Source organism: Pyrgilauda ruficollis, unplaced genomic scaffold, assembly GCF_017590135.1.
Source record: "Pyrgilauda ruficollis isolate IOZ18807 unplaced genomic scaffold, ASM1759013v1 scaffold62, whole genome shotgun sequence".
Taxonomy (NCBI): domain Eukaryota; kingdom Metazoa; phylum Chordata; class Aves; order Passeriformes; family Passeridae; genus Pyrgilauda; species Pyrgilauda ruficollis.
Genome location: NW_024527933.1, coordinates 2,483,847 through 2,508,843, shown reverse-complemented (window position 1 = coordinate 2,508,843; position 24,997 = coordinate 2,483,847). Strand labels below are relative to the sequence as shown.

The following is a 24,997-nucleotide window of genomic DNA, read 5'->3' as shown; positions in this document are numbered from 1 at the left end:
ACCGTGTGCTCTGGTTGCAGAGCCAGCTCCTCCTCTGGCCACTCTGAGCTGCTTGGACAATAGCAGGACCTTCATTAAGAAAATGAACCTCCCTTCCACTCTTCCCCACGGATGAGCAATGTGGGTTCCCATTTCCTTTCTCTGGAGCCACATGGGGTTTCCTCCCTCTCTCCATTTGATTCTTTATGGATTTAGCAAAAGTATAAGTTCTTTAAAATGATTTTGTCTTCAGAAAGCGTATCTTCTACCCTCATTTGTTGTCATTCCTTTCGTTGCCTGTTCCTTTCAAGAAGGAATTCAGTGTTGCTCAGTAAAAGTCACCTCACAAGAAAGACAAATGTCTTGGCCCAGAAGCACTTGTCCATCTAATGTCTGCTTGAGACCACTCACATGTCCCATCAGGTTCTCAGGGGACAGTGTTCTTAGTCAGAGTAGTAAAACCAATGTCAATGGAGCAGGCACAGCTGGGTTCACTGCAGCAGGGGGCCTGGTGCTGTGCCATGCAGGAATTCATGCTTTGCAGTGAGATTGTGGCCCCAGACTGCATCCAGCACATGTGTTCAGCCATGAAAAAGCACATTGCAGACTGTGGCTTTCAGTGTTTTCCAGCTGTCTGTGAAGTGCTCCTTACCCAGGGATGCTGGGAATCACTGTGCTGCCCTGAGTACAGCGTGTCAGGTGCTGCACTGCCTGCAGAAGGCTGGCAGAGCTGACCTCCCAGGCCTTGTGACAAGCAGCAGCAGCTGTAATGTGTCTGCAGAGTCTCCTTGTTAGTCCTGTTCTGCTGAGGAACCCATAAACATCTTGTAGGGAGGATCTTGGTCCATCACTGCTGGCATGTGAGAGGAGAGTTGTGCTTTATAAATAATACATGCATAGAAAATAAATACATCAGTACATGCAAGGCTACCCAAATCACCTAGATTGACAACTTGAGGAGAGCTCACAGTGTCTTATGGGTGACTTGCTTCTCTATCAATGTAGATCAGCATCCAGAGGCTTCTTATGTATTACTTATGAAGTTGATATGTGCAGTTAGGCCAGAACTGTCTGAATTGACCTCTGGGCCACTGGATTAAACCAGGAGATTAAAGGGGAAGAATATATGAAACGTATAATTCTTCTAAATGCTGACCCCACTGTGACTGTTCACTTGGCCAGGCATTTTTTGGATTTGCCCTTCCGAGCTGGGCTGATGAATACCACATAAAACAGCTGTGGGTGCCAGGCTGCAGATAGAGGGTCCATGTCCTTCTGTGGCTGTGTGGGGGAGAGTGTCTCCCCAGTTATGCAGCCTGGCTTGCTGAATGATGAAGGTGAGAGAAGCAGAGAGTCATTGCTGTTTGTAGAATTCCTTAAATGAGAGACCATGTCTTTTTTCTTTTTCTTTTTTTTCTGTGCAAGTATTCCACTTGCTAGAGAGAAATAGCTGTTAAGAGATAATAAGGGATATGTCCATTTTCCAGCATTTTAAATCATGTAGGTTACACAATCTCTTTGATTTGAATTCCAGCATCAGGACCACAGAAAGCCAATGTAAAGCTGGTAAAATGACCAGTTAAAAAACACACAAACCACTGTGGCTTTTTTCTTTAAATTTAATATTGCATTGCTGGATTTTCTAGTATTTTAAGTGAAAAATATACGTAGTTAGTTCCATGTTGACAATGTCCTTGAGGATTTGACAGTGAGATTTTCCAGCAGTTGCTCTTCGTTAGAATCCTGGTGGTGTTTAATAAGGCAGCCAAACTGCTGGCACCTCGGGCTCGTGTTTGTTCTCCGAGGGCTCGGGGCTGCTGCAGTAAGCACATCGACCAGGGCTGATCATTACAAGGGCGTACGCCACCATGAATAAAAATGTCACACGTTCTCCCATCTCACAGTGGTACAAAATGTCAGTCCTGTCAAACAGACATTGCAAGTAGCACTGAGCAGTCAGTACAAATTGGGAAGCTGAATATTCCCCCAGCTTTCTGATATTCTTCATCTGAAGCAGAAGAAAAGCAGTTGTTAACCTATTAGCTGTGATTTTAAACTCTGCTGAGGTAGTAGATGGATAGGCTTTAACACATGGGGATAAATATATTCCTGGGGTCTGGGATTTTTTGCAACATATCTCTCCATCCATGCATGTTGAGGAATAGACAGAATGAAAACAAGCCACAGCAAAATGAACCTCATTTTGGAAGAAGTCCTCTGGAAAAATTATCATCTCAGTGAGATTCTCTTTCAACCTCTTGCCAGTTTTACCTCTGTGAACAGTTTACAAAAGCCCTTCTTGCTGTTTTGCTGTAATCCAGAAAGGACCTGCTTTGATGAGTTAAGGGAGTTTTCCTTCATGGCCTTGTCATTATGCAGCAACATCACAGAGAGCTGGATTTTATTCTCCTTCTGGACAAATGAAGTTGTGCTGCTTCAGGGTAAGGCACACTGTGCAGAGTCCCTAGGATGTGTTCCTTCCTGGCTTAGTGTAGTACCAGGCACATCCCTGTGTGTTCACAGAGGATGTTCATCTAGGACTGAGGAGTGGATATTGTCAGTGCGGGATTGTGCTGTTATTGCTGGGTCCAGAAAAAAATATGATGCAAAAACTGAAGTGCAAAGTGGTGGAAAATATTAAAGCAATAACAAGAAATTATACAAAGACTCTAAATTGAATTAAATATTTTGTATTCTGCAGCCACCTGTTTGCTGTGGGAAGAGGTACCTATTGCATGTAGCTCAGTGTGCAGTGGCTTTCAGGCTGTGGTCTGCAGCACCTGGGCTCTGGGCCAGACTTGTTCTACCTTCCCAATCTACAACTGTGGCTTGAAGAATGAGGCATCCCTTAAAACATGGAGATTATTTTTATTGCAGGACCCAGCAGATTTCCATTGAAGTATTTCAGAGTGTAAATTAAAAATATATTCTGTAAAGCATACACTGTTCCTGTCATACCAGTTTGTGAGCTGTACATATGGGGGCATGTAAAAAGCAGAGTGTGCTGTGCAGGGATCTGGCTGGATAATAAAACAGCTGCCTCGTAGATTCCGTCTGCTTTCTCTACTGAATCTTTTTAGGTACCACACATTTTTCAGTGTTGTTATTTTCTCCCTTTTTTTTTTTTGAGAGTTCAGTTGAGTCCAGCATGTTCTCCCAAAGTCAGCACTTCAGGTCTCCTGCAGCCTGGTGTGTGTGAGCCTGGCCTCATCCAGCACAAGGCATCTCTCCCATGGCTGGTTGACTTTAAAGTATTTTCAAACCAGTCCTCAATTTCGGAAGGAAATAAGATTCTCATCTAGAAGAGCTTTGCTTTGGAAATTGTTGGAAACACCCTCACTGCTAATTGAGAAACACTTCTTTCTCCACATACTAACAAACCAGTTCTCCTCTGGTGGTGTTTCCTTTAAGCATTTCCTTCCAGCACCAGAACTAGCACCTCTGATTTACTCACAAGGCTCTGTTTTGAATACCACCTCAAAACACATCCACAATTAGTTTGAGATAATATTCTACTCACAAGCTGTTATGTCACAGACCAAAAATTATCCTTTTGTAATGTTTTCTCTGGTATAAAACTCTAAATATCTGTATTGTGAAAGTTCCTTGTGTATATAATAGCTATTTTGTGAGATGTGGGATCTGTAATTTTTGAATAATATTTTGATAGTGTAAAAGTGAATGTAAGATTTTTCTTACTCCAGCGTCTCATAGCTTAAAGTCACTTGTCTGATAATTAGCAAAGCAGTGCCAGATCTGCAGTCATAAAAATGGCTTTCTGCAAATTTTCTGTCTTGTTGCTTCAGAAGTATTTAGAACAAGACGATTAAGCAAATATCCAGAGGAAAAAGGTAAGCTGGTAAACAGCTATTGGTGAGAAAGTGCTAATTTAGAGATTTCTCCCTTCACAGAAAAAGCTATAGTACATATATTTAGGACCATACCTGGAATAGCAATTTAGCAGCTTTTAGCACTGCAGCCATGTGCTGGCTGGTGCCCATTCCTCCCTACAGCCCAGGTAATTAAGTTGATATTCCAAGGCAGCTTCACCTGCTGACCTTTTAGAAACAATGTGTTTTGCTGCATTAACAAATTAACTTCAAATCAGTAGCTTCCCAGCAAACACAGAGAGTTTGAACATTGCTTGTCCCGCTGTGGTGACAGGCAGGAGCAGCAGGCTGGCAGTGCAGCTCTGGGAGAGCCCCTGTTCCCTGTGGGTGCCTCTCCTCCCCTCAGCCTGCTCCTGCCTGTGTTCACAGCCCTGTCCCTGCCGCAGCACATACAAACCTCCCAACAAACTCCACTGCTGGGAGCACTGCAGTGAGAACAGAAATTGGAATTGGAGTGTTGGGTTTGCCTGTGTTGCTACAAGCACTGAGGTCACAGTTCTGAGAGTTAACACGATGCCTGGTTAGAAGTCCAAGAGACAAAAAAGTTTCTACACCTTTAATCTTTTCCCAAAGCAGCATTTGTGTGTGTCTTTATTGTGGAAATACATAGAACTATTTTTTGATCAGAGATGAAAGCTTAATCATATATGATATTTAAATCTCAGCTGGAGAAAATAATCTAGTGACAGGATAAGGATATGAAAGTATTGGCTCCTGCAAAGGAGTAGTTTATTGTAATATAAATATGTAGAAAATTTGTAGTATGTTCATTTTCACTTACACAGAACTAAAATAATATTTACACAAGTAGTTTTGGGTTCTAGGCCATCATGTTGCTTTAAGACCTGACGTATTGTTGGTCACTTAGGAATAAAACCCAGGACAGGATCTGAACATAAGCTCACATTTAAGTGCATGAAAAGTTTAACTGAATCGAGGTTTTTTCCATGCTCTTATACATCTGGTTTGTGGCCTTCTCCATAAGTTCTCACAAGCACTAAAATCACTTGAGATTTTAGTTGAAAGTGTTTTTGAGTATCCTGGTTTCCATTTGCATAAATGTAGCCTGGAACACTTGGGCCTCGAGGTCCAAGAATGCACCCTGAACATCTTTGTTGTGTCGGTCCGTTTTGGCTGTCTGGTGCTGTCCCTGCTGCCTTTGCTGTGGCAGGAGCTGAGTTCAGCCTGGCACGGGTACCTGTGCTGCCGGGGCACATCGTAGGCCCTGGGGTTTGTCACTGCTTTGGAAAACAGAGTAAGAAAAATGGCATTTTGTGAGGTGAGTATGAAGGTAAATCACGTGCTGTCACATGCTCATGCTGCTTTTGCCAGGACATCAGAGGTGTTTCCATGCAGGTGACTTTAATTTAGTCTCCACTTTGCTGCAGCAGCACAGACTCCGCCCACCGCGGCCACCGCCCCCAAAGATCCAGCGCTCCTCCAGGCCCGTGAGTAGCTGGGGATTGTTTCACTGCCACAGCTTAACACTGCCTGAGTTACACTCTTTGTAGCACTACTAAACCCTGGTAGTTTGGATTGTCAAGCTCTGCACAGAAGCCATGTGTGAATTATGCTCCTAAACTGCCTTCTCTCTGCTGCGGCACAGCCCTGGGACCCGCGGTTGTTCTGCTTTTCTCTGGCGAGCCCTGCAGCTCTCGGGCAGCTCTGCAGGTAACTGGGGCTGCTCTGGCCACCTCTGGTTTGACTTTTGCGGTGGTTTCTTACACACAAAGCCCTGCTAGACTGGCTGACGGAAGTTTTTAGCCAGTGAGCTTTTGAAGACTTGCACTGAACTCAAATCTGAAAGGAAGCAGAAGTCTGAAGACATATTTATTCTCTGCAAGTTATGCTTTTCATTAATTTGGGATGCCTAATTCTTCTCCATGTATGAATAGAGTTGAAGAAAGCAAGGTTGATCTTTGGCAGTAGAACATTGGTGCCATGTTATGGATGACATACACTGGATAATTCCATGGTGTAAAAGAAGGCCCAGAGGATGGCCAGAGGAAGGGGCTCTTCCATGGAAGAACTGCACAGAAATTACTGGCAGTGCAGTGCCTGTACGTGTTAGGTAGGGATACCTTACCTCAGCAGTTTTTCCCCAAGAACACTCACTGTAGGACAGTTTTTACCTCTGGACTATGCAGGATGGCATTAAAACTGGACACCCTGCTGGGTCTGCACCAGATGTTTATTTATTTTAAAGGCACAGGCAAGAATTATCAATTTAGGAGGGGTGTTGGTTTTTGTCACAGCATTGGAAGATATTTATGTGTGTTCAGGATTATATTCAGCTTTATGAATATAGTTCCCCCCCAAATCATCTTACTTCTTGCTTCCTTATCCATACACATACGTGCATAAGAAAGAGAGAGATGCAAGTTTTCAAATCTGATCTTGCTAAAACTTGTTAAAATATGTTTTGGATGAGCAGGTAACTGGTTAACAAGTGCAACTGGGTGTGTCTTTTAACTTTTGATCTCTGGTGCATGTTCCTGTGTGACATTTCAGTGGCATGTGTTTCTTCTCCTCCGTCTTTTTAACTCTGGGTGTTTAGCTTAATAGAGTAATTTTTATGGATTTTTTCCCCTGAAGATTTCTGTTTTCTGTGTTTAAAAAATAGCATCGACTATGATTATGTGTGTTCTCTTAAGTACAATGGGCATGGGAGACCCTCCCAGATGTATTTCACTGGGATCAGACTCTCCATGTGCTGTGGGCTTCCTGTAGTGTTCCCATGCCCTTGTGTTCCACATTTGGCAGGTGTGAGGGGGCATGTTGTGATTCCTCTGTACCAAAGTTGCTGAACTGTATTGTTCAAATGGAGTCATTTATTATGTGGAGGTCTTGTTAAGACTGTTTAATCTCCCAGCTGTAGGGTATTAATAGTCCTCACTGTAACATGGTTGGTTCAACTGTCTTTGCTCCCAATGTGATTGATAAAAGGTTGGAAATGTAATAATGAAAGCTCCTGTTGCATTCCTCTGGCTGTGTCAGTAAGTGGAACAGAAAGGCTTCATTCATCAAGGGGAAATTCAAGATAAATGTAAATTATTATAATCAATCCCAAAAATATGCTTGTATCAAATATACATAAATTTGTTGTTGTTCAGAACTGTTATTTGGCTTTTAGTAGTTGCAACACATTTCTGTATGTGTAAATAATACTTTTTGCAGGCTGCTTTTTCCCTCTCAGGCTTGGCAGCTCCTACAGAGGTGGGTATCAGCAAGTGATTTATCCTGGCCTTGTACACAAGCACTAAAGGGGGTGACCAGGTCCCTCTGCTCTTCCAGCCAGGGCCACATAATGCCAGAATTCCTGAGAAATACTTTGTGCTGCAAGGAGGAATACATGAGCACTAGTGCTTGCAATATGAGTAATTGCTGATAATAAAGCCAAAAACACAGACCAAAGAAAGGTTAAGGAAGCAGAACAGAGATGTTCTTTGCATTCTGCTGCTTTGGAAATAAGTGGTGGTGGTATTATGAAAGAGAGAGGGTTGTTGCTTCTAATTAATGGAGGTCTGTTTGGATTAATAGTGGTTGTTTGGAAACTTTATTCAATTAGAAAAAGTTAAAATATAGTAATTATGCATTAAGTTGATGGGAACAGTAATAAGCACATTCAACCCTTCTGTCCTGGAAGTTTACCTTTTTTCTTTTGGCTGTGTGTGCTCATGTAATTGGATTTCTTTGATATTTTGCATTTGATAAACATTTAACCTTGCCTCTGTGGCTATGTGAGACTCAAAATCCACCAAGGAATTGACTTGATTCCTGGCTTTTCTCTGCAGTTCCCAGGAACAATGCTCTAAATCCTGCTCAGCTTTGTCACCTTGCACCGCACTGGGCTGGGGCCCCCTGGAGCCACCCCAAACTCTCACCTCTCTCCCTCCCCAGCAGCACACCCACCCGAAGGGTGAAAGTGTTCCCAGCACGCTGACAGGCCAGCTTTACACATCAGCTCCCAGCTCCCATTTAATTAAGCAGCTTTGCTTTCTTCCTCTCTTTCCCTCTCTCCTTCGCGCTCTCCTCTCCGTTCCTCCCGCCTGTCGCCCCCTCTCCCGCACTCCTCTCTGCGGTCTCTCCCTGTTTTATCAGCCCTAATGAAGCAGTATTCTTCATCGATCCTGCTGATTGCCAGCCCATTCCTTTTGTTTGTTGGCACCGAGCCATTCTGCTGCGCTCTGACAGCTCAGCTCCTCTAATTAGCTCTGTTGTTCTTTTCCCCATGTTTCACCACGTTGCAAGTTCAGTTGAAGTTGCCACAAACTTAATCCTTCCATTCCTGCCATAAATTCACATTCTTAAGCTGTCTTTATTGTAGAGAGGAGCAGCCTTGTGTGGGGACTGATCTCCAAGACCTTAACATCTGACCTTTTCATAAGCCCTTTTTCCTAAGAAATAGTGGCAATACAACTCTGGATTTCTTCATCATATCTGCTGTGCACCATTTCCTTTGAAATGAAAATTCAATGCAATAATGCTGCTGCTATTTTCTGCATACTGGTGTGTAGGGCAGAAGCACTACACACAATTTGGTGGCTTTCTCCTGGCAGGAAAATTTGAGGTTTATATACCTGGGAAAAAAAACCTAAAAAAAACCAAAACCAAAACAAACCTGGAAAGTCCCCAGTCCCCAACAAATTATATCTTTTTTTTAATTTATGTAGTCACTCCAGAGCACTCAGGCTGTAGGCCATGAACATCTCCTTTCTCTTGTGCCTCTTAAGGGAGCACAAGCTCTGAAAGGTCAGGAGCTGAATTGTATTCTCAACTTTATTTGGGTGTTTGGCCATTTCTGTTGAGATTAGTGTTGAGCTGAGCCCACAGATCCGACTCTTTTTCAGATAGAGTTGTGATTTCTTAACAAAACACGTGAAGCTGGTGTGTAGTCTGCCGTGGTGCTGCAGATTCCCTCATTTGACTCGCAGGGATAAGTTCAGCCCAGGATTCCTCAGCAGTGTAAGCTGGCACATACACAAGCTTTGAGCACAAGTGCTTATTCCTTTCCTTGAAATACAACTTGTTTGCTTGTGGAGATCCTGGTCAGAAATCAAGCTGAATTTCCATACATTAGAAGGTGATGGATATGTATGTGAGACTGGATTGGCAGCAGCATCATCTTCCACAGAAAAGCTTTGGATTTTACTTACAGACAGCAGAAGTCTGACTGAATACCAGGAGTGATAATGACGATATGGCTGGTGAGGGTTTGTGTTCAGCTGCTGAAAGGAAGAAAATTTTTAATGAAGAATGAGCTGAGTTTTTCATGTTAAAACATTTATCTTAAGTACACATTTTTCCTGACACCCTTGCACAGAAGTCCTCACCTGAGAGGTTGGGTTCCTGGGAGCAAGTGGCCAGAAGGGTCATGGTGTCAGAGCTGAGCCCCACTGCCAGTGCACTGTCCAGAGCACATGGACATTCCCAGCTTTTCTCTTGCCACTGACTGCTCAGGGGGAAGCTCACTCTTAGGGAATCTTTCTCTGAAATTCAGCCCACACCAAACAGGACAGGGCAAATAGCAAACAGTGACAGGCATATGTGTTTCATTTGCAGGTTGTGGGGCCATGTGGTTTATTTTCATCCTTCAGATTCATTGATGTATCCACACTCATGTGTAACATTATGGCACAAAAGACAAAGCAAGGCCCAGTGGAAGATCCCTGTAGGATACTGGTGGTTCTCCATGTGTTGTGTGTGTGCTGTTGGAGCAGGAGCAGTGTTTGATGAGATGTCTCTGTGCATGTCACAGGTTCGCCCCCCAAGACCTCATGTGGTCAAGAGGCCCAAGAGCAACATCGGTGTGGAGGGCCGGAGGACCTCAGTTCCCAGCCCAGAACAGTAAGTACTGTGCTGCTCTGCTTCTCTCTGCTTGCATCAAACAGCGTGTTCAGAGCTGGCACTCACAAAGGAGACATTAAAAATACTACAGATCAAAGCTAGATTTTAACTAAGAAAAAAATGGATTCTTTAAAAAAAATTTTTGGAACATTGTAGAGGAAGTGTGAAAAGTCAAGTAACCAAAGTTTGCTTATGGAAAAATTGTGGTTTGCCAAGTTACACACACTGTGATCAGCCTCTTCAGTGAAAGTTTTCAGGTTTTGGAGGTTTGTTAATTTCTTTGTTGTTATGGTTTGCACTTTTCTTTCAAGGAAATTGTCAGTTCCAGCCCTGCAGATGCAGTGTTCTTGCCAGGCTGTAGCTGGAGGATGCAGAACTGTTTGTTTGACAGTGAAGGGGCTGTGTGTGACTAGAGTGCATTAACAGGAGCGTGATGTCTGTGTGAGCTCTGTGCTGAGGGTTTGTAGGGCTTCACTTTGCACAGTGCCAGCAGATTTGTCCCCCCTTTAGCTGTGACAGTGAAGGGGGAATGTTCCAAATCATCTGTGCTGCCTCAGCCCACTGCTCCTGGACAAAGGTATTGGTTTCCAGTGTCTCACTTGTGCATACCAGTAGGGGCATGTTCTGTTGCCTCAGGGAGGCTTTTTCAGGCACTGTCACTAATGTCACCCTTTGCACAGACACAAGGGGTGTGTGTTGCAGGTTCCTGACAATGCCAGAGTGGAGTTAGCAATGAGCCCTAAGGGGTGCTCCTGCCCAGGGAATGGATGTTCTGAGCTGTGGATGTTCTGAACTTGCCAGCACAGCCCAAACATACTGGAGGGGATCAGTGGGCATCAGTGCATGGATAGCCCTTTCCAGCCGTGCCAGGGTAGGGGCATACTCTGCCTTTGGCCTAAACTGAACGGTGATTTCTCCCTTGTACAGGAGTATTTGTCCATTTTACAGTGGAATTTGGTTGCCCTCTTGTGGAGCAGATGCAGCTCCTGCATCGAGCCATGCTGGCCCTGCACAGAGGTTGTGGGGATTTTTAAACTAAAAGCATTTTTTTAATATTTAATCTGATGACTCACTGCATTTAGGTGGAGGATAATTGAATCAATTTAACATTTATGTGTGTTCCTATGGAGGATTCTGCATGCTTGGGTTCAAAAGCTGCTGACATCCCAGTGTTGCTCTCTGCTAACCTGTATCTTCAATTCCTGCCACCCTCAGACTGCAGATAAACATAAACAACAAACATTGTACCAATGCTGGAAATATATTGTATTTTAGTTATTTTATTTGGGTCTAGTTTATTGCTGCTAGTTTCAGTGAGTCTTTACAGCTCAGCTGCTTTCACAAAATACAGAATTTTCATGATGCTTCCTACAAACTTTCTTTTTTCTGTCCAAGTAAGAAGCAATCTTTGTATAAGTGTTCTGAAATGGAAACAAGAGAGGTGTTGTCTCTTTAAAAAACTCAAACTAATTTCTCTCTTTTGGGTAACACTAGAATCAGTGAAAACACCATAAAATATATTTCCCTTGTTTTACCTGGTAACATTGAAGGTTAGGAAATTTATGCCATTAGTTACATGAGTTAATTCTTTTTATGTGTGTAAATGAAGTGCATTGTTTTGGGGATGTCTGTGCTCATTATCTAATCAGTCTGCAGTTAAGGTGCAGGGGCTGAGGAGCAGTGACTGCAAAGAGCACCCAAGATCACAGCTCGTGTCTCTTGTTAAACCCGTGTGTTTGCAGGAGCAGGGGGAGCAGCCGTGCTGGGCCCGCTCACTGTGGCCCTGCTGCAGCAGCTCTGCGTGCCTGGCACTGGGGGTGCCCGGGATTTGGGATGGGCTGGCTGGGGCGCTGTGGCATGGGACAGGCTCGTGGGCAATGCCAGCCGGGCTCTCAGGCCCCACGCAGCAGTGAGGGGTTCCATGGCCTCGCCAGAGCTCTGACACTGAGCGTGCAGGACCTGCAGGAAGGAATTGCAGCGTGGCTCGGTGCTGTGCTCACAGCTGCCGGCTGATGCCCTCAGTCCCAAGCCTCCTGTCTCACAGCAGCAAGAAAAAGCCCATGCATCCAAATCCCTCATTCTCTGCATTTACTGGCTAAGAGGGACAAATTTCTTAATTCCCTAGAGCTCTTGTGTAGCTGTTCTTTAAAAAAGCTATGTCAATAAAAAATAATTCTTCCTCAAATCTGTGGAGCCCTTTTTAGGAGAATAATGACAAGTCCATACACCCCTTCGTACCGTAATCTCAATATTCAGGAAAAAGCAATACCATAATAAAACGAAATTAATTTTCTTATCATCAGATCATCCTTTAAAATTATTACAGAATTCTCCTTACTAATTCCCATATCCTGCACTCCCATTTTCTATATGTATTTTTTTTCTATCTCATGTACATTTAGGTGTCAATTAAATTTGAAATATCTACATTTGTCAGCATTTCATTTTTGGCCAGCGTGATATGCTGCTGATTTGTCCATGCATCCTGACACATGAAAAAAGCTCCCGAGATGCAGATCTTCCTCATTAAAACGGAGCCCCCGCTCCGCGCTGCTGCCGGCGCCGTGGAGCGCTGCCCGTCCGCGCGGCGCCGGGGCTGCCACGGCATCTACCGAGCGCCTGGCAGCGCCGGGCACGGGCACGGGACTGCACCGGGGCTGCCACGGCATTTACCGAGCGCCTGGCAGCGCTGGCAGCCCCGGGGCCGCAGTGGCCTCACCGCCTTCCCCTGGATGCCTGTTAGTGAAGGAGAGGGGAAAGAAAGCAGTGCACTGGCTTTAACTGGGATAATGCAGGCTGTGATTTGCAGCCACTGCCACCTGTTAGAGATGTTGTATTAATTTGCACTGACCTGACTGTGAGTAAACATTCATTGGCAGCGGCAGCTCAGGCCCTTTTGGGCTGTTGGTTCCAGCACCCAACTTCTCTTTCCCTGTCCTAATCTTTAAGAACTGATTTTCAATTGACTGCTGAGGAAGGGAACATATACACCTTACTTGACAAACTGCATTTCATACCAATCCTTGGACAGCTTAGGTTTTATTCTAGAGTGAAGCAGTTTCAAATGTGAAAAATAGATACAAGTAGGAACTGGTGCCCTGGAGTCAGCTCCTCTTGTACCTCAGACTAAATGTCTGTAGAGCAGAGAGGGAGATCTAATGTTTGTCAGAGCTCAGAGAGCCTAAGGAGCAGAACTGTCTGAAGAACAGAGAGATGCCCAGCTCTGTAGGGAATGTGGTGGGGAAGGGGGGTTTCTGTATTGTCCCCTGCACTGTGGGGTGGCTGCAGTCCCTTCCCCTGGCACCCCACGGTGCCCTGCCCTTGGCCCAGGGGTTGTGTTCTGTGCCTGGGCAGCAGAGCTCAGCGTTCCCTGCCGAGCTCTCTGCTGTGCAGTAGGGGTCAGGGTGATCTGGGTCTCTGGAGCCCCTGGTTTCTCTCCTCAGGAGCTGTCACTGTGACTCCATAACCTCCTTTTCTCTTCCTGTTCCCCAGCCTCGTAAAGCCCATGCGACACTATACAGTCTTCCTCTCTGAGGACTCCTCTGATGATGAATTTCAGCAGGAAGAGGATCCTGTCTCTGGCTTCTCTGAAAACTTTTTCTTCTCTGCTCCTTTTGAATGGTCTATCCTTTACTCTTTTGCTGTGTTCATGCCAGTTTCGAACAGTGGGGTTTGCATTGCTCAGGGCATCTACTCCTGCACTGGGATTTTGGAAATGCTCCTGGGGTCTCTGTACAGTGCTTGATGAATGACCAACATTTCTCCTCCTTGTTTGTCTTGATGTTGAGCAGCATGAAAAAGCATCCTCCTGCATGAAACACTGCAGCACCACACAGCTTATGGGCTTCCATTGACTCAAGCTCTGTGGGATGTCACCCTTCCATTTGTCCTTTGTTCCAACATGCTGCTTGTGCTCCTGTCCAAACCTTTCACCATTCATTCTTGTGTGGTGTTTCTGTGCTTTTGGGTTATCCTGTGAGCTTTGTTCCAGTGCAGCTACCAGCCTTTTCTAGGGTCACCTGTTTGATCCCAGCCTGTCTGGTCTGTCAGGTGTCCTCTGAGGGCATTGAGTACAATCTGACAATTATACAAGAAGCAGGAAGTTTGTTTGGCCTGTTTGTATCCAGCTTTTGAATTTGTAACTTGTACCTTCCAAAGCCTCTGTAACTGTCTTGAAAGAGGATGTTGAGAGGATCTGGGCCAGAACTTCTCATTGATGCTGTGGCTGGAGGGTTCTGCCCCTGCCCACGGTGCCTGTGGTAGGGGAAGGAGCACGGCCTGCCCAGAGTGCCCGTGTGAGGTGGGGGGAGCTCTGCCAGCTGTGGGTTCAGCTGCACTAAATCCCTCTTGCTGCCTATTTGAATATCCCAATCCCAGCAGGCAGCTCTGAGCTGAGCCCTCCCTGAATGTCAGCAGAGGATTTGTTATTTCCTAACCTCACCTGCTTGAGGATTTCTAGAGGATGAAAGGTAGATAAATTGCATGGAGTTGCACTCCTTCTTTTAACAATGCAGCCACTGGTTTGACCAGAACCCTGGAAGAGAGGCCAGGGTACTGTGAGCTGCTGCTTCAGAAATCCACAATGCCACATCCAAGCAGTTCAGGGCTGGGAGATGGACAATGCCCAGTCCCAGCTGAGCAGCTGAAGCCTGGCAGCCCCAGCTGGGTCAGACCAGGCTGGAGAAGGAGGCTGCCAGTGGGACAGAGAGGTCTGCAGGTCGGTGGGATGGGGAGGATCAGTAGAAAAGGGCCAGAAAATGTTCCCACACTCCTGTTTAGGGTGGAGGAGACCAGTTTTGTTTTCAGATATCCCTTGGGGGGTTGCAGTGTGACCCAGAGTGATGTGAGACTGCCCTGAGGCCATGTGCTGTCACTGTCTGCCCTGTACCTGCAGTGTCCCTGTCCTGCTGCAGGCTCAGTGCCTGCTCTGTGTGTGCTGGAGAGGAAAGCAAGCTGGGCTCTCTGAATTTGCATGATATAGATGTATTATGATAAAATATGGAAAGAGGAGAAGGGTTCTTCCTTAGGATGTGTTTTTGCAGGTCTCACAAATATTTTCTTTTAATTGAAAGCTTGTTTAAATGCCACAGTACAACTGGCTGCCAGTCAAGTGCCAATCCCCACAGCCATGCGTGGCACTTGTTGTTATTAATTGGATGCACATCGTGCTGCTGTTCTCTGTACACACACCAAAATGCAAATGTGCTGGTTCCATTTTTTGCTGAGGTATGTGCAAGAGAAGCATCCTGCTAGCTCAGCCTTGGCTGGTAATGTAAAGGAGGTGTCTCCATAATGGATTGTGGTGTTTCTTGATAAGATGACACCAATGAAATCATTGGAACCTGCACAGTGTTCCCAATTATTGCAGGAAAACACTGAGTTATGCTGTGTGCTGAGTTAGCTCGAAGCCTGAGGATGTTAGAGCCTGCAAACCTGGGGTGCAGAGGCCCATGCCCAGCCTGAGGGGAGCCCAGACAGTCAGCATGGGGAGCTGGTATCCCACTATCCCTGCTCTGAGAGCTCCCTCCTCAGCCTGGCTGTGCCTGCATGACCACAGCTTCCCTCTGAGCGCCTGCCACTCTGCTCTTGCCCTTCCAAGCACCCTTGGGTGCCTGGTCCCCTTCTGCACGTCCCCCTGCCCTCAGGCACTGCTCACAGCCTGCTGTGCATGGGGAGCTCTCTGAGTTATATTTGCCACTGGGGACCTCTTTGTAACTCATCCAGCTCCTCTAGGAAATTGTGTCCAAAGCTAAGAATTAGAAATATGGTCATTTGCAATGTGATTTGTGGTTCTGTGCCAGGCCTCAGCCGTACCGGGCGCTGAAGGAGTCGGACAGTGCCGATGGAGAGGACGTGGGCAGCCCGGAGAAAGCCAGAGAGCCGCTGCCCCCGAGCCCTCTGCTCTCCAGCAAGGCCTCAGAAGTCAACCTCCTGGAAGACATCTTCCCCAACTTGGAAGTGGAAGCCCAGCCCCAGCCCCTGAGCCAGGCCAAGAGCCTGGAGGACCTGCGGACACCCAAGGAGGAGGCAGAGCAGCGCTGCTCCTTTGAATACCAGGTTGGGGGCTACCTGTGCCCTGGGGGTGCCACAGAGCTCATTCTGAGGATCTTTTTCATATTATTGGGTAGATCCTAATAATAATCATCATGGTCATCATCATCATCTGTTTCCCAGGGATTTGCTTATGTGTTTCAAAATTGATTTCTGAATTAAGAAATGGCTTAAATGAGACTCAGTGATAAGTAACTGTTTCCTCTGAGGCCTTTGCTTTTGAAGCAAAGGGTACCTTTTGAGGGTATATTTGCCCTGTTCCTCAGAATCTGTTTGTCCAGTGGCCATCACACAGAGCTATCTTTGAAGTTGATGGTCGGCAGTGAGAATGAATAGTTGGTGGTTTTCAGGTCCCCTCCAAACTATTTTTAATTTTAATCTGGCTGTTTTGGTCTAAGCATCATTTGAACAATCCCCTTCTGAAGAAATGGGATTGTTTGTGAAGGAACATTGCTCAGAAAGTGTTAAACTAAAGCAGACTCCAAGATCTTCATCTGACATTAAAGAAGCAAATGTCATTTCTACCTTATAATAATATTGATTTTAGTGTTACATTCAGATATTTCATTTGTCAGCTTATTCCATGCAGCAGTTAAGGCTTCTCAGCTTCTGTGCCTTGGACACAGGTGTGTGCTCCTACTGGGCTGTGACAGATGCACAGCATGTCCCAGCTGAACAACCCCATGGTGGCAGAGCTGGAATTGGAGCTGCAGAGTCCTGGCTGGTTCCTCTCTGTCCTTCCAGGCCACACGCTGTTGTCCCTCTGCACTGCTGGCAGCCTGGGGACAGATCCTCTTCCCTCGCAGCAGCCTGGACTCACTGTCTGCTCTGTGTTGTGAGGACATCAGTTAGAGTTAATGTTTGTTCTGCTCTCTTGCAGAGAATGGATCTTGGTGTGTCTGAGAGGAACAGGATTGTGCCAAGCATGAAGCTGTCCCACCCTTACAACAAGCTGTGGAGTATGGGCCATGATGATATGGCTATTCCCACCAAATATTCCCAAAGCTCACCCGAAAGACCCTTGGCTGCCCTGGGTAACATGCCCCCCATCACCAGGAGACCCCAGAGCAGAGACAGTGGTCTGGCTCCTGCAGAAAAGGATGAATCCAATCCTGCCATTCAAGGGAACATCACCATTCCTAGGCCACAGGGACGAAAGACTCCAGAACTGGGGATTGTGCCACCACCACCAGCACCCAGGGCTGCCAAGCACCAGGCTGCAGCTGGGTCAGCGGAAATCCTCACCCCTCATGGGCGCAGCCACTTGGTTTCAGATCTTATCCCAGAGCCCTTTGGGGCTGGGAACGTGTCCTTAGAGCCCGAAGTGCAGCAGTCTGTGAATGCCTCCTCTCAGCCGCCGCAGCTGCTGCGCGGTGCTGCCGGCAGCGCTGAGGTGCTGCAGCCCGTGCGCGTGAGGACGGAAGGTGCAGGTAACGAGAGCGAGCTCCTGCTGAGCCTGCTGGACCCGCTCAGAACCACGGCCTGGCCGCCCAGGGCCCCGCAGGGCTCGGGCCCCGCGCCCGCCTTCGGTGCCCTGCCAAGTGACTTCGTGCCTCCTCCAGCTGCAGCGTTTGCCCAGCCCCTTGCCTACCCTGCCCCGGTTCCACCACCTTTTCTACAGCCCTCACCCAATCCGTTCACCCAGACGCTGCCAGGAGCCCTTCCAGTGTCCTTGGTCAGACCCCCGAGGGGCTCCTTTACCCCCTCCTTAGGTCATGCATACAGCTCCAGCTTCATAGCCCCCACTGCCAGCTTCTACCCAGCACAGAGACCTCAGCCCCACATGGCCACACTCTCCATGCCAAACCTGTTCAGCCAGGCTCCAGCTGTGCCAGCAGCTGGCTCCTTGCTCCTACAGAGCCACAGCCCTTCTCCCACCAGCTCCCTCCAGCCGTGTCTGGGTGGTCCCTCCAAACCCCGAACGTTACAGGTGGGCCAGCCCAGCACAAAGGTAGATCCCAAACAAGCCCTGGCTCTTCTGGCCAGTGAACCCCCTCTGGTCCCTGCCAGGCCAGCCAAGGGCTTGGAGTCGGTGTTATTGTCCTCAAAATCTGAGGAGACAAAAGATCCGTTTGAAGATCTGTTAAAAAAGACCAAGCAGGACGTGTCACCCACACCAGGTAAGGTGGAGCAGCTCAGAAAGCGATGGGAAACCTTTGAGTGATGCCCCTATGGCCTTGGTGTCCTTTTGGAAGTGACATAGGGATTTTTTGGTTTTTTTGAGCCAGCATAAAACCAAGCATTTCTTTTAAGGAAGGCTGAGCCAGGACCGCTGCAGGACCATCGCTGAGCTGTAACTCAACACGAGAGCTTTTTGCCCACAGGTCAGAGTCCCCCAGTCCCAGTCCCTGACACTGCTCTCTCACTCCTCGCCACCAAACCCTGGGATTCCTGCACTGACCAAAGCGTGAGGGAGGTGGGTTGGGTTGGGTTGGGTTGGGATTTCCACACACAGCTTTTCAGGCAGCACTACTGATGCACAAGTTACTCCCTCCCTGTATTTTCAGTCCTTGGCACACCTGGAGCGTGACACAACCCACTCTGCTGGGGTTCATTCCTGCCCCTGGGAATGGGAGTCACTTTTTCTGGCACTACACAGAGATACAACGTTTTGTTCCCACATGCAAAGTGCAGCAAACCAGCCCACAAGTCACTGAACTGATCCATTGGTTTCTTTTGTGCTCGTTGAACCCCAGCCACTCCTGGAGCTGTGCTGTCACATGGACTTTGGTGGCACTTGTGACTCCCCCCACCCCAAACACCAACAGCCAGGGCAGAGTTGTCACAGGCCTGGAAACCACAGCACAGAGCAGCTGCTCAGGGATTGGTCCTGCATCTCTGTTGGGAAACTGGAAACACCAGCAATTGTTTTCATTTTTTTTGTCTTTGTTTTTGTTAAATACATCAGAAAATAGAGGCCATAAAGAGTATCCTAGTTCTTATATATGTGTATCTTAATATTATCTATCAATATTATAAATTGCAGTATATGAATGGAATGTAACAATATCTTACTTGATTATTACAAAGAAGAGAAAAAATGTGGGGTATCAAGGTTCCCAGCTCGAGTGCAGGTGCAGGCTGGTGTGCTGAGGGGCTGAGTGAGGCAGGGCCTGGCCGGGGATCTGGGCTCTGCGGCCTCGCTGGAGCCTCGGGCTGGCCCCGCCTGGCCCGCGAGGCACCGGGGGCAGGGGGGATGCTGAGCTGGGTGTGCTGAGCCCCCTCTGCTCATTTCACACGAGCCTCAGCATCCCCAGGAAAGCTGCTGTCTCTGATCATTTCTGTTTCACTTCAGTGGTGCTTTTTTGGTTTGTTTTGTATCTGGGCACACTCTGGTGTAAAACCTGTCACTCTCGCAGAGGGAATCACATCACCATTGAGCCTTTGATAAAGGAAATCATCTTGGACACATGAGGAAATTCTTGTAAAGCTTTATCTGATTTCCAATGTATCTATTTTATTCATGTTATCTTGGAAGTTTTCTTACTCTGGGGAATGGGAATGGCTGTCTCTGTGTTCGAGTCTGGACAGGACAAAAGAAAAATAATATCTGAAATGCTGCCGGTTTTGGGAAGACCACAGTATTCCAGGAATATTCTGTTTCTGTGCAGTGCTGTTCCTCTGACAAGCCATTCACTTGGATTTGTATTTTCTTTTTGTGGTGAAAGACAGATGGGTTTAGTATTGAATAGTAAAATATTTAAAGTCTAAGATACCAGTTCCATTTTATTTGATAGAGTTCAGAATAAGAATGTTGTATATAATTCAGTCTGGCATTTCAGAGCTCCTTTGCTATGAGCTGGATGATAAAACTTTCTGGACTATGGTGGATGTGAATGGGCACTGGACAATCCTGCCTGTGCCAAGCAGGGCTCCCCAGGCCCTGTTTAAGGTCAGTAATGTCACACAGTGATCACCCACGGAGGAGCCCATCACAGATGCTTTGAACCACTCAGGAAATTCTGTCCCACTGCAGTTCATTTCCATCTCTTACTTTGCTCGTATTATGGACAATTTGCTAAGTCAGTTTTGGGGCAATGAAGAGTATTAACACCCATTTTTTCACCCTTCACTTTATTTAGCACCTCTGCGATCCAGGAGGACAAGGGGTTTGTGACTTTCCTCACTTCTGGAGTAGGGTTTGCAAGCAGGAGACTTTTTTAGGGGTTTCTTGTAACATAGGAATTGAACTATCCCTAGAACAGCATTTAGGGATTTTTTGTCTTATTTAAACTCAGGAATGCCTAACATGATTCTTTGGACACAGGGGGAATAGTGCCAGGTGTAAACAGCTGAACCAGCTCTGGTTCAGCCCTAGAAGGAACTTGGATGTTTTTATTAATCCAGTATAAAAAGTGTTCCTGGTCTTACTCATCAGTGACTTTATACTTGACTTTGTCCATGTTCCTGTACTTGCCCTGTGTTTGGTAGCACTTTGCTTATTTACAGCTGCTTCCTGCCACAAGAAACAAGTTTATTTTAAAAACAAACAAACAAGACAAACCTCTTGGAAGTTTGTGGTGCATGTGCTGCTGCACAGGAGGTGAAACCAGTTCTGCGTCTTGTTCACTCTGGGTGGAGGCTTCCAGTTCACTGCACGTGGATGGGGCAGTCACTGGACACAAAGTCCCTTTTCCCACATTCCAGTCCCTTTGTTGCCCATGAAGTCAGGGGTTAATGGTGAAATGCAGAGAGCTGAGGTTTCCCCAGCTCCCCCCTTGGTGTTCAGCAGCTCTGTCCTGCTGCTGGGCAAAGCTCTGCACCCAGGGCTGGCTCAGGGCTCTGGGCTGTGACAAACCATCACAAAATGAATCCTTTAACTGTGCAGAGCCAGCAAATTTGCAGCTGTGCAGGGGGGGGTGGCACAGACCACGATCAGCCATCCAAACAGCAAGGTGTTCTTCAGGGAATAACAGTCACAAGTCAACAACCAGGTCTGTTTTTAACCAAATTTTATTGTAAATTTCTTTTGAAGAACATTCTAATTATTTACAAATTATAAAATTTACAATTAAAAAAGAAATCAGGATCATAATCATTAACTACAGCAGTCCAGTTTTGTGAAAAAATATATTCAAAAATTAAATATCAAAAGAAAGTTAAGTTCATTATTGAAAAAAAAACCCCACCTTCCATAAATTATTTTGCAGAAATGCTCAAGACACTGACAGAGTATTTGAACACCTTTGCTAATACTGGCTTTGGGTGCTTGGAATGCAGCCCGAGGAGCTGTGGGGGCTCGGCCGGACCTGCCGGGCTCCGGGGATTTGTGCCCCGAGGGAACTGCAGGAGCTCAGGCTCGGGAGCACGGCTGCGTTCAGCACCCTGGGGCTGCGTTCAGCACCCTGGGGCTGAGTTCAGCACCCTGGGGCTGAGTTCAGCACCCTTGGGCTGTGTTCAGCACCCTGGGGCCGTGTTCAGCACCCTGGGGCTGCAGGACCGGGCTCTTCTCAGTCCTGCTGGCCTCATTTCTGTACAGAGGAAACACCAAATGTGGAGAGCAGCGAAAAAGCAGAAGCAGGACCTGCCCTGGGCTGCTGGGGTAGAGGTGGCAGAGAGCCCAGAGCCCCCTGAGGTCATTGCACCCCGGGCTGCAGGAAACCACAGCTGCCTTTGCCTGGCAGCACCGGGCCCCAGGGCTGTGCCCCTGCCAGGAGCCCCCTCCCCTTGCTCGGCCCCACTGCCCTGGCACAGCTCTGCTGCCCTGCAGCCTCCTGTGCACAAAGCCACAGGAAAACTCCCCTCACCTGCTCCCAAAGCCCCACTGCCACAAGGGGACCGGGCAGTGCCACTGGCTCTGTTCCCAAAGTGTGCTGGACCTCCCAAAAGAGCAGCTGGGAAATGCCCAGAGCCAGCCAGTGACAGAGCAGTGCCAGCAGAGTCACTGCTGAAGAGCAGAGGACAGCAGCCACAGGCTCCACCTGCAGCCAGGGCATCTCTGGCACTGCCAGCTCCAGCTGCCTCCCCACACAGCTGGGATCACACCTTCCACTCTTCACTACTACAGGAAAAGTGATCTTACAGACAAAATGTTGTCTGTCTCCCACTCCTGGTTTTTTCTGTTTTCTAAAATTCATTCTGTCAGCAGCTGCCTGTTGCAGACCTGGTCTTACACAGACACAGCTGTTCTTAAACAAACACGTGAGCAGTAGTTCCATGCTTCTCCCTTTGCTTGGAATTACAGAAACATTTACAGCTACAGTAGAAAAAAAAAAAATCCCAACAGCAGACCAGAAGAAATAGCATTTTCTTGTGGCAATGAGCTACAGTGGGCAGGTTCCCACTCTGATTTGTAGTAGTATTTTGGAGACACTGTTCTAAAATATTCCTTATTGATAGTTGTGATTATCCTGAAACACTAATGAGTTTAGACCTTACCTGGTCTGCTGTGCTGCATTTCCTTCCACAGCCTCTGCCACATTAAGCTAAAGAAGGAACAGCACATTCAACAGCTAAACAGTAACACAGGAGAAGTGAAGCCACAAAATCAAACCCCTTTTTAGTGCAGAGGAAAGCAGATGCTGTGTCACTTCCACCAACCCTCATTTGGGTTAAAAGATTGGTTAACTGAATTCCACTCTCCTGCACCAGCAAGCCCAACCCTGTCAGTCCAGAGAGGTCACTTCTAGAACTCTTTCCTTCTCCCCCTCACCCCAGCAAATACCCCCTGCTCAGCCCCTGGCTCTCACAAGGGTCAGTTCCATGGTCCAAGCTGGATCAAACAACATGGAAACGTCCTCCTTTCACAAAGGTTAAACTGTAACTGGCACCTCAGGGTCAGAAAGGCACTTCAGATATTCCTGTGGTTTGGTCTAGTCTCAGGGAAAGCTCCAGCAGCCATGTCCAGCACAGCCCAGTGGGACTTACTGCCCTGGCAGCTCTGGCCCAGCTGGAAGGGCAGCAGCAGCTCTGGGAAGGATTTCCCAGCACTCACTCACCTGGCTTAGCCTTGCAGAGGAGCCACAGGCATGTGTCTTTTTGGAAAAAAATTATTATTCACATTCTTTCTGAATACAGTGGTTTAATTCCCGTTCACTGCACCTGCCTCAGGGTGGTTTTTGTGCTGCCTGCAGGAGCAGGGGCCCAGCCAGCCCTGGCTGTGACACAGCCCTGTCCTGCCTGGTCCTGTGTCCCCGCTGTGCCACAGCCACTGCTCCCTGCCCTGGCCCTCAGCAGCGCGGTTTTTGCTCCCCAGCCCTGCCGCTATCGCTGCCAGAGCAGTTTGCCAGGAATGCTGCGTGGGATGAGCTGCAGAGAGCAGCCCGTGGGGCGGTGCCAGCGGCCGTGCAGAGCTGTAAAAAAAAAAAATCCCAACAGCAGACCAGAAGAAATAGCATTTTCTTGTGGCAATGAGCTACAGTGGGCAGGTTCCCACTCTGATTTGTAGTAGTATTTTGGAGATTAAAAAGCGCCAGCGGCCGTGCAGAGCTGTCCCCCCCAGCCGCTCCGGGCGTGACCCCGGGCTCAGATCAGCCGCTCGGTCGGGGGCATCTTGATCACGTTCCACATTTCCACTCGGGCCCCGTCCTTCTCCTGCCGGCTCGGGCTGTAGGTTCCCTGAGTCGCTCTCCTCCTCTTCATGGCAATCGCCGTGGCTACAACCAATGCGAGAAGCAGGGCAGCCCCCGCAGCCCCGACTGCTCCCACCACGGAGGAGTGGCTGAGGTGCGCCCACACTCGCTGCTGCGGTAGAACAGGGAGTTACTCAGAGCTTCCAGCAGGCCGCAGCTGCATTTCACACCCCTCAGCCCCCAGTGCCTCCCTCAGCTGCGCTGTGCTGACAGCGGTGCAGGGCAGGACTCCCCCTTCCCCTGTCCCCTCCCTGTCCCACGGAGCCCAGGGAATGCACAGGAGGCTGTGACCCTTTTCCTGCTCCCCTCTCCCCTCCTTGCACACCCGAAGTCCAGCATCCAGCAGCTCCAGCACTGGCCTAAACCCCCGGAGTCCTGCCTGTCCCTTCCCTGCATGGTACCCATGGGAATGTCTAACAGCACCATGGCATTCAACACTGGTTTATACAAGGATTTTGATGATTCCTGACAATTCCCTGTAACACAGGGCTGTCACAGGGAGGTCACAGCTGCTGTTGCTGTTGAAGACTCTGAAAACCTCACACACCTGAGCTGAGAGAGTTTGAATGTTTTTCAGCTGTTGACAAAACCAGAGCAGAATACACAAACCAGCCACGACCCTCCCAGCTCCTGAGTGGGACTCAGGGAGCTGAACCTGCCCAGGTGCCGCAGGTCACCCTGCCTTGGAAAGCAGATTTAATGTGCCTCTTCTGCCTGGGAGGGGACAGGAGCCAGAGCCGCTTCAGCTCCTGCCGAGATGAGCGATGGGCAGCCCAGGCAGGGCAGGAGGGAGGGCAGAGGCTCCCTTGGAGCCTTGGCTGCTGCCCGCGCCTGGCGTCCGTTCTTGGTGAGCGGCCCGAGGGGAGCTGGGGTGGGGCGGATCTGCCGCTGCCAGGGCTGGAACAGCTCCAGCTCCAGGCAGACCTCGCAGTGCAGGTCCTGTGCACGGCAGGGCCTAGATTAGGCGCTCTTCGGGTGGCACCTTCAGGACACTGTCCATCTCCAGCCGAGCTCCTGCCACCTCCTGCTGGCTCGGGCTGTAGGTCCCCTCGGACTGGCGCCTCTTCCTTGCCGTGAGAACCATGAATATGAGACCAATACTGAGGAGCAGCACAGAGCCACAGGCTACAGGGACAGCTACTTCAATTAGTGGGGAGGGGAAGAGAGCACCTGGAGTCCCTTTCTGTAAGAGAAATTAATGGAGAAACAATGAAACCCCAGTGGTTACAATAACTGCAATAACTGACCAAAATGGTCAGATTAGAGGGAAAAAGGTTTTTAGAAAAGCAAAAAACAGCACTTTTTCACAGCAAGACAGCCCCGTAAGATGTAAATGCCAGTCTACTCAGCATCTACAGTGGGAGTCTTTAAAGGTGCCTTCTTATCAATATCAGACTAAAACACACAGGTGGCACTAGTAAAGTTGTGACCAGTGTTGCAAAAAAAACAAAAACAACTAAAAAAAAAAGAAAAAAACCAAAACAAAAAGCTTTAAAGTTAATGCAGAGTAATGTGAAGTTTTAGTAACCCCAAAAATTTCCCCAAGCAGGAGACTGATACTAGAAAAAAGTTCAATGATGCCTTGATGCCTGTAATGGCAAAGCAGAGAATTGATTAAGCTGTTAAACTGTGAAACAGAATTGCAGAACTTGCAGCAGG

The 24,997-nt window shown here is 47.8% G+C and overlaps 2 protein-coding genes across 7 annotated transcripts in view; one reads left to right on the top strand and one right to left on the bottom strand.

Annotated features, from left to right (window-relative positions):
* Nucleotides 1–19,478, top strand: part of DENND1A (DENN domain containing 1A) — a 148,920-nt gene extending 129,442 nt beyond the window's left edge. Inside the window, exons 20-24 of one of the 6 annotated variants that reach the window (XM_041484011.1) lie at nt 5,258–5,317; nt 9,628–9,716; nt 13,209–13,337; nt 15,518–15,773; nt 16,648–19,478. In XM_041484011.1, coding sequence (XP_041339945.1) covers nt 5,258–5,317; nt 9,628–9,716; nt 13,209–13,337; nt 15,518–15,773; nt 16,648–17,931 — 1,818 coding nt within the window. In that variant the 3' untranslated portion in view covers nt 17,932–19,478. Of the gene's footprint in view, nt 1–2,680; nt 3,007–5,257; nt 5,318–9,627; nt 9,717–13,208; nt 13,338–15,517; nt 15,774–16,647 lie in introns of those variants that run through there. The other 5 variants (XM_041484012.1, XM_041484013.1, XM_041484014.1 and 2 more) reach the window with 5 other exon arrangements.
* A 3,705-nt stretch (nt 19,479–23,183) lies between these two features.
* The window catches only part of CRB2 (crumbs cell polarity complex component 2), a 53,965-nt gene continuing 52,151 nt past the window's right edge, over nt 23,184–24,997 (bottom strand). The window contains exon 15 of the mRNA XM_041484010.1: nt 23,184–24,521. Coding sequence (XP_041339944.1) covers nt 24,294–24,521 — 228 coding nt within the window. The 3' untranslated portion in view covers nt 23,184–24,293. The remainder of the gene's footprint in view (nt 24,522–24,997) is intronic.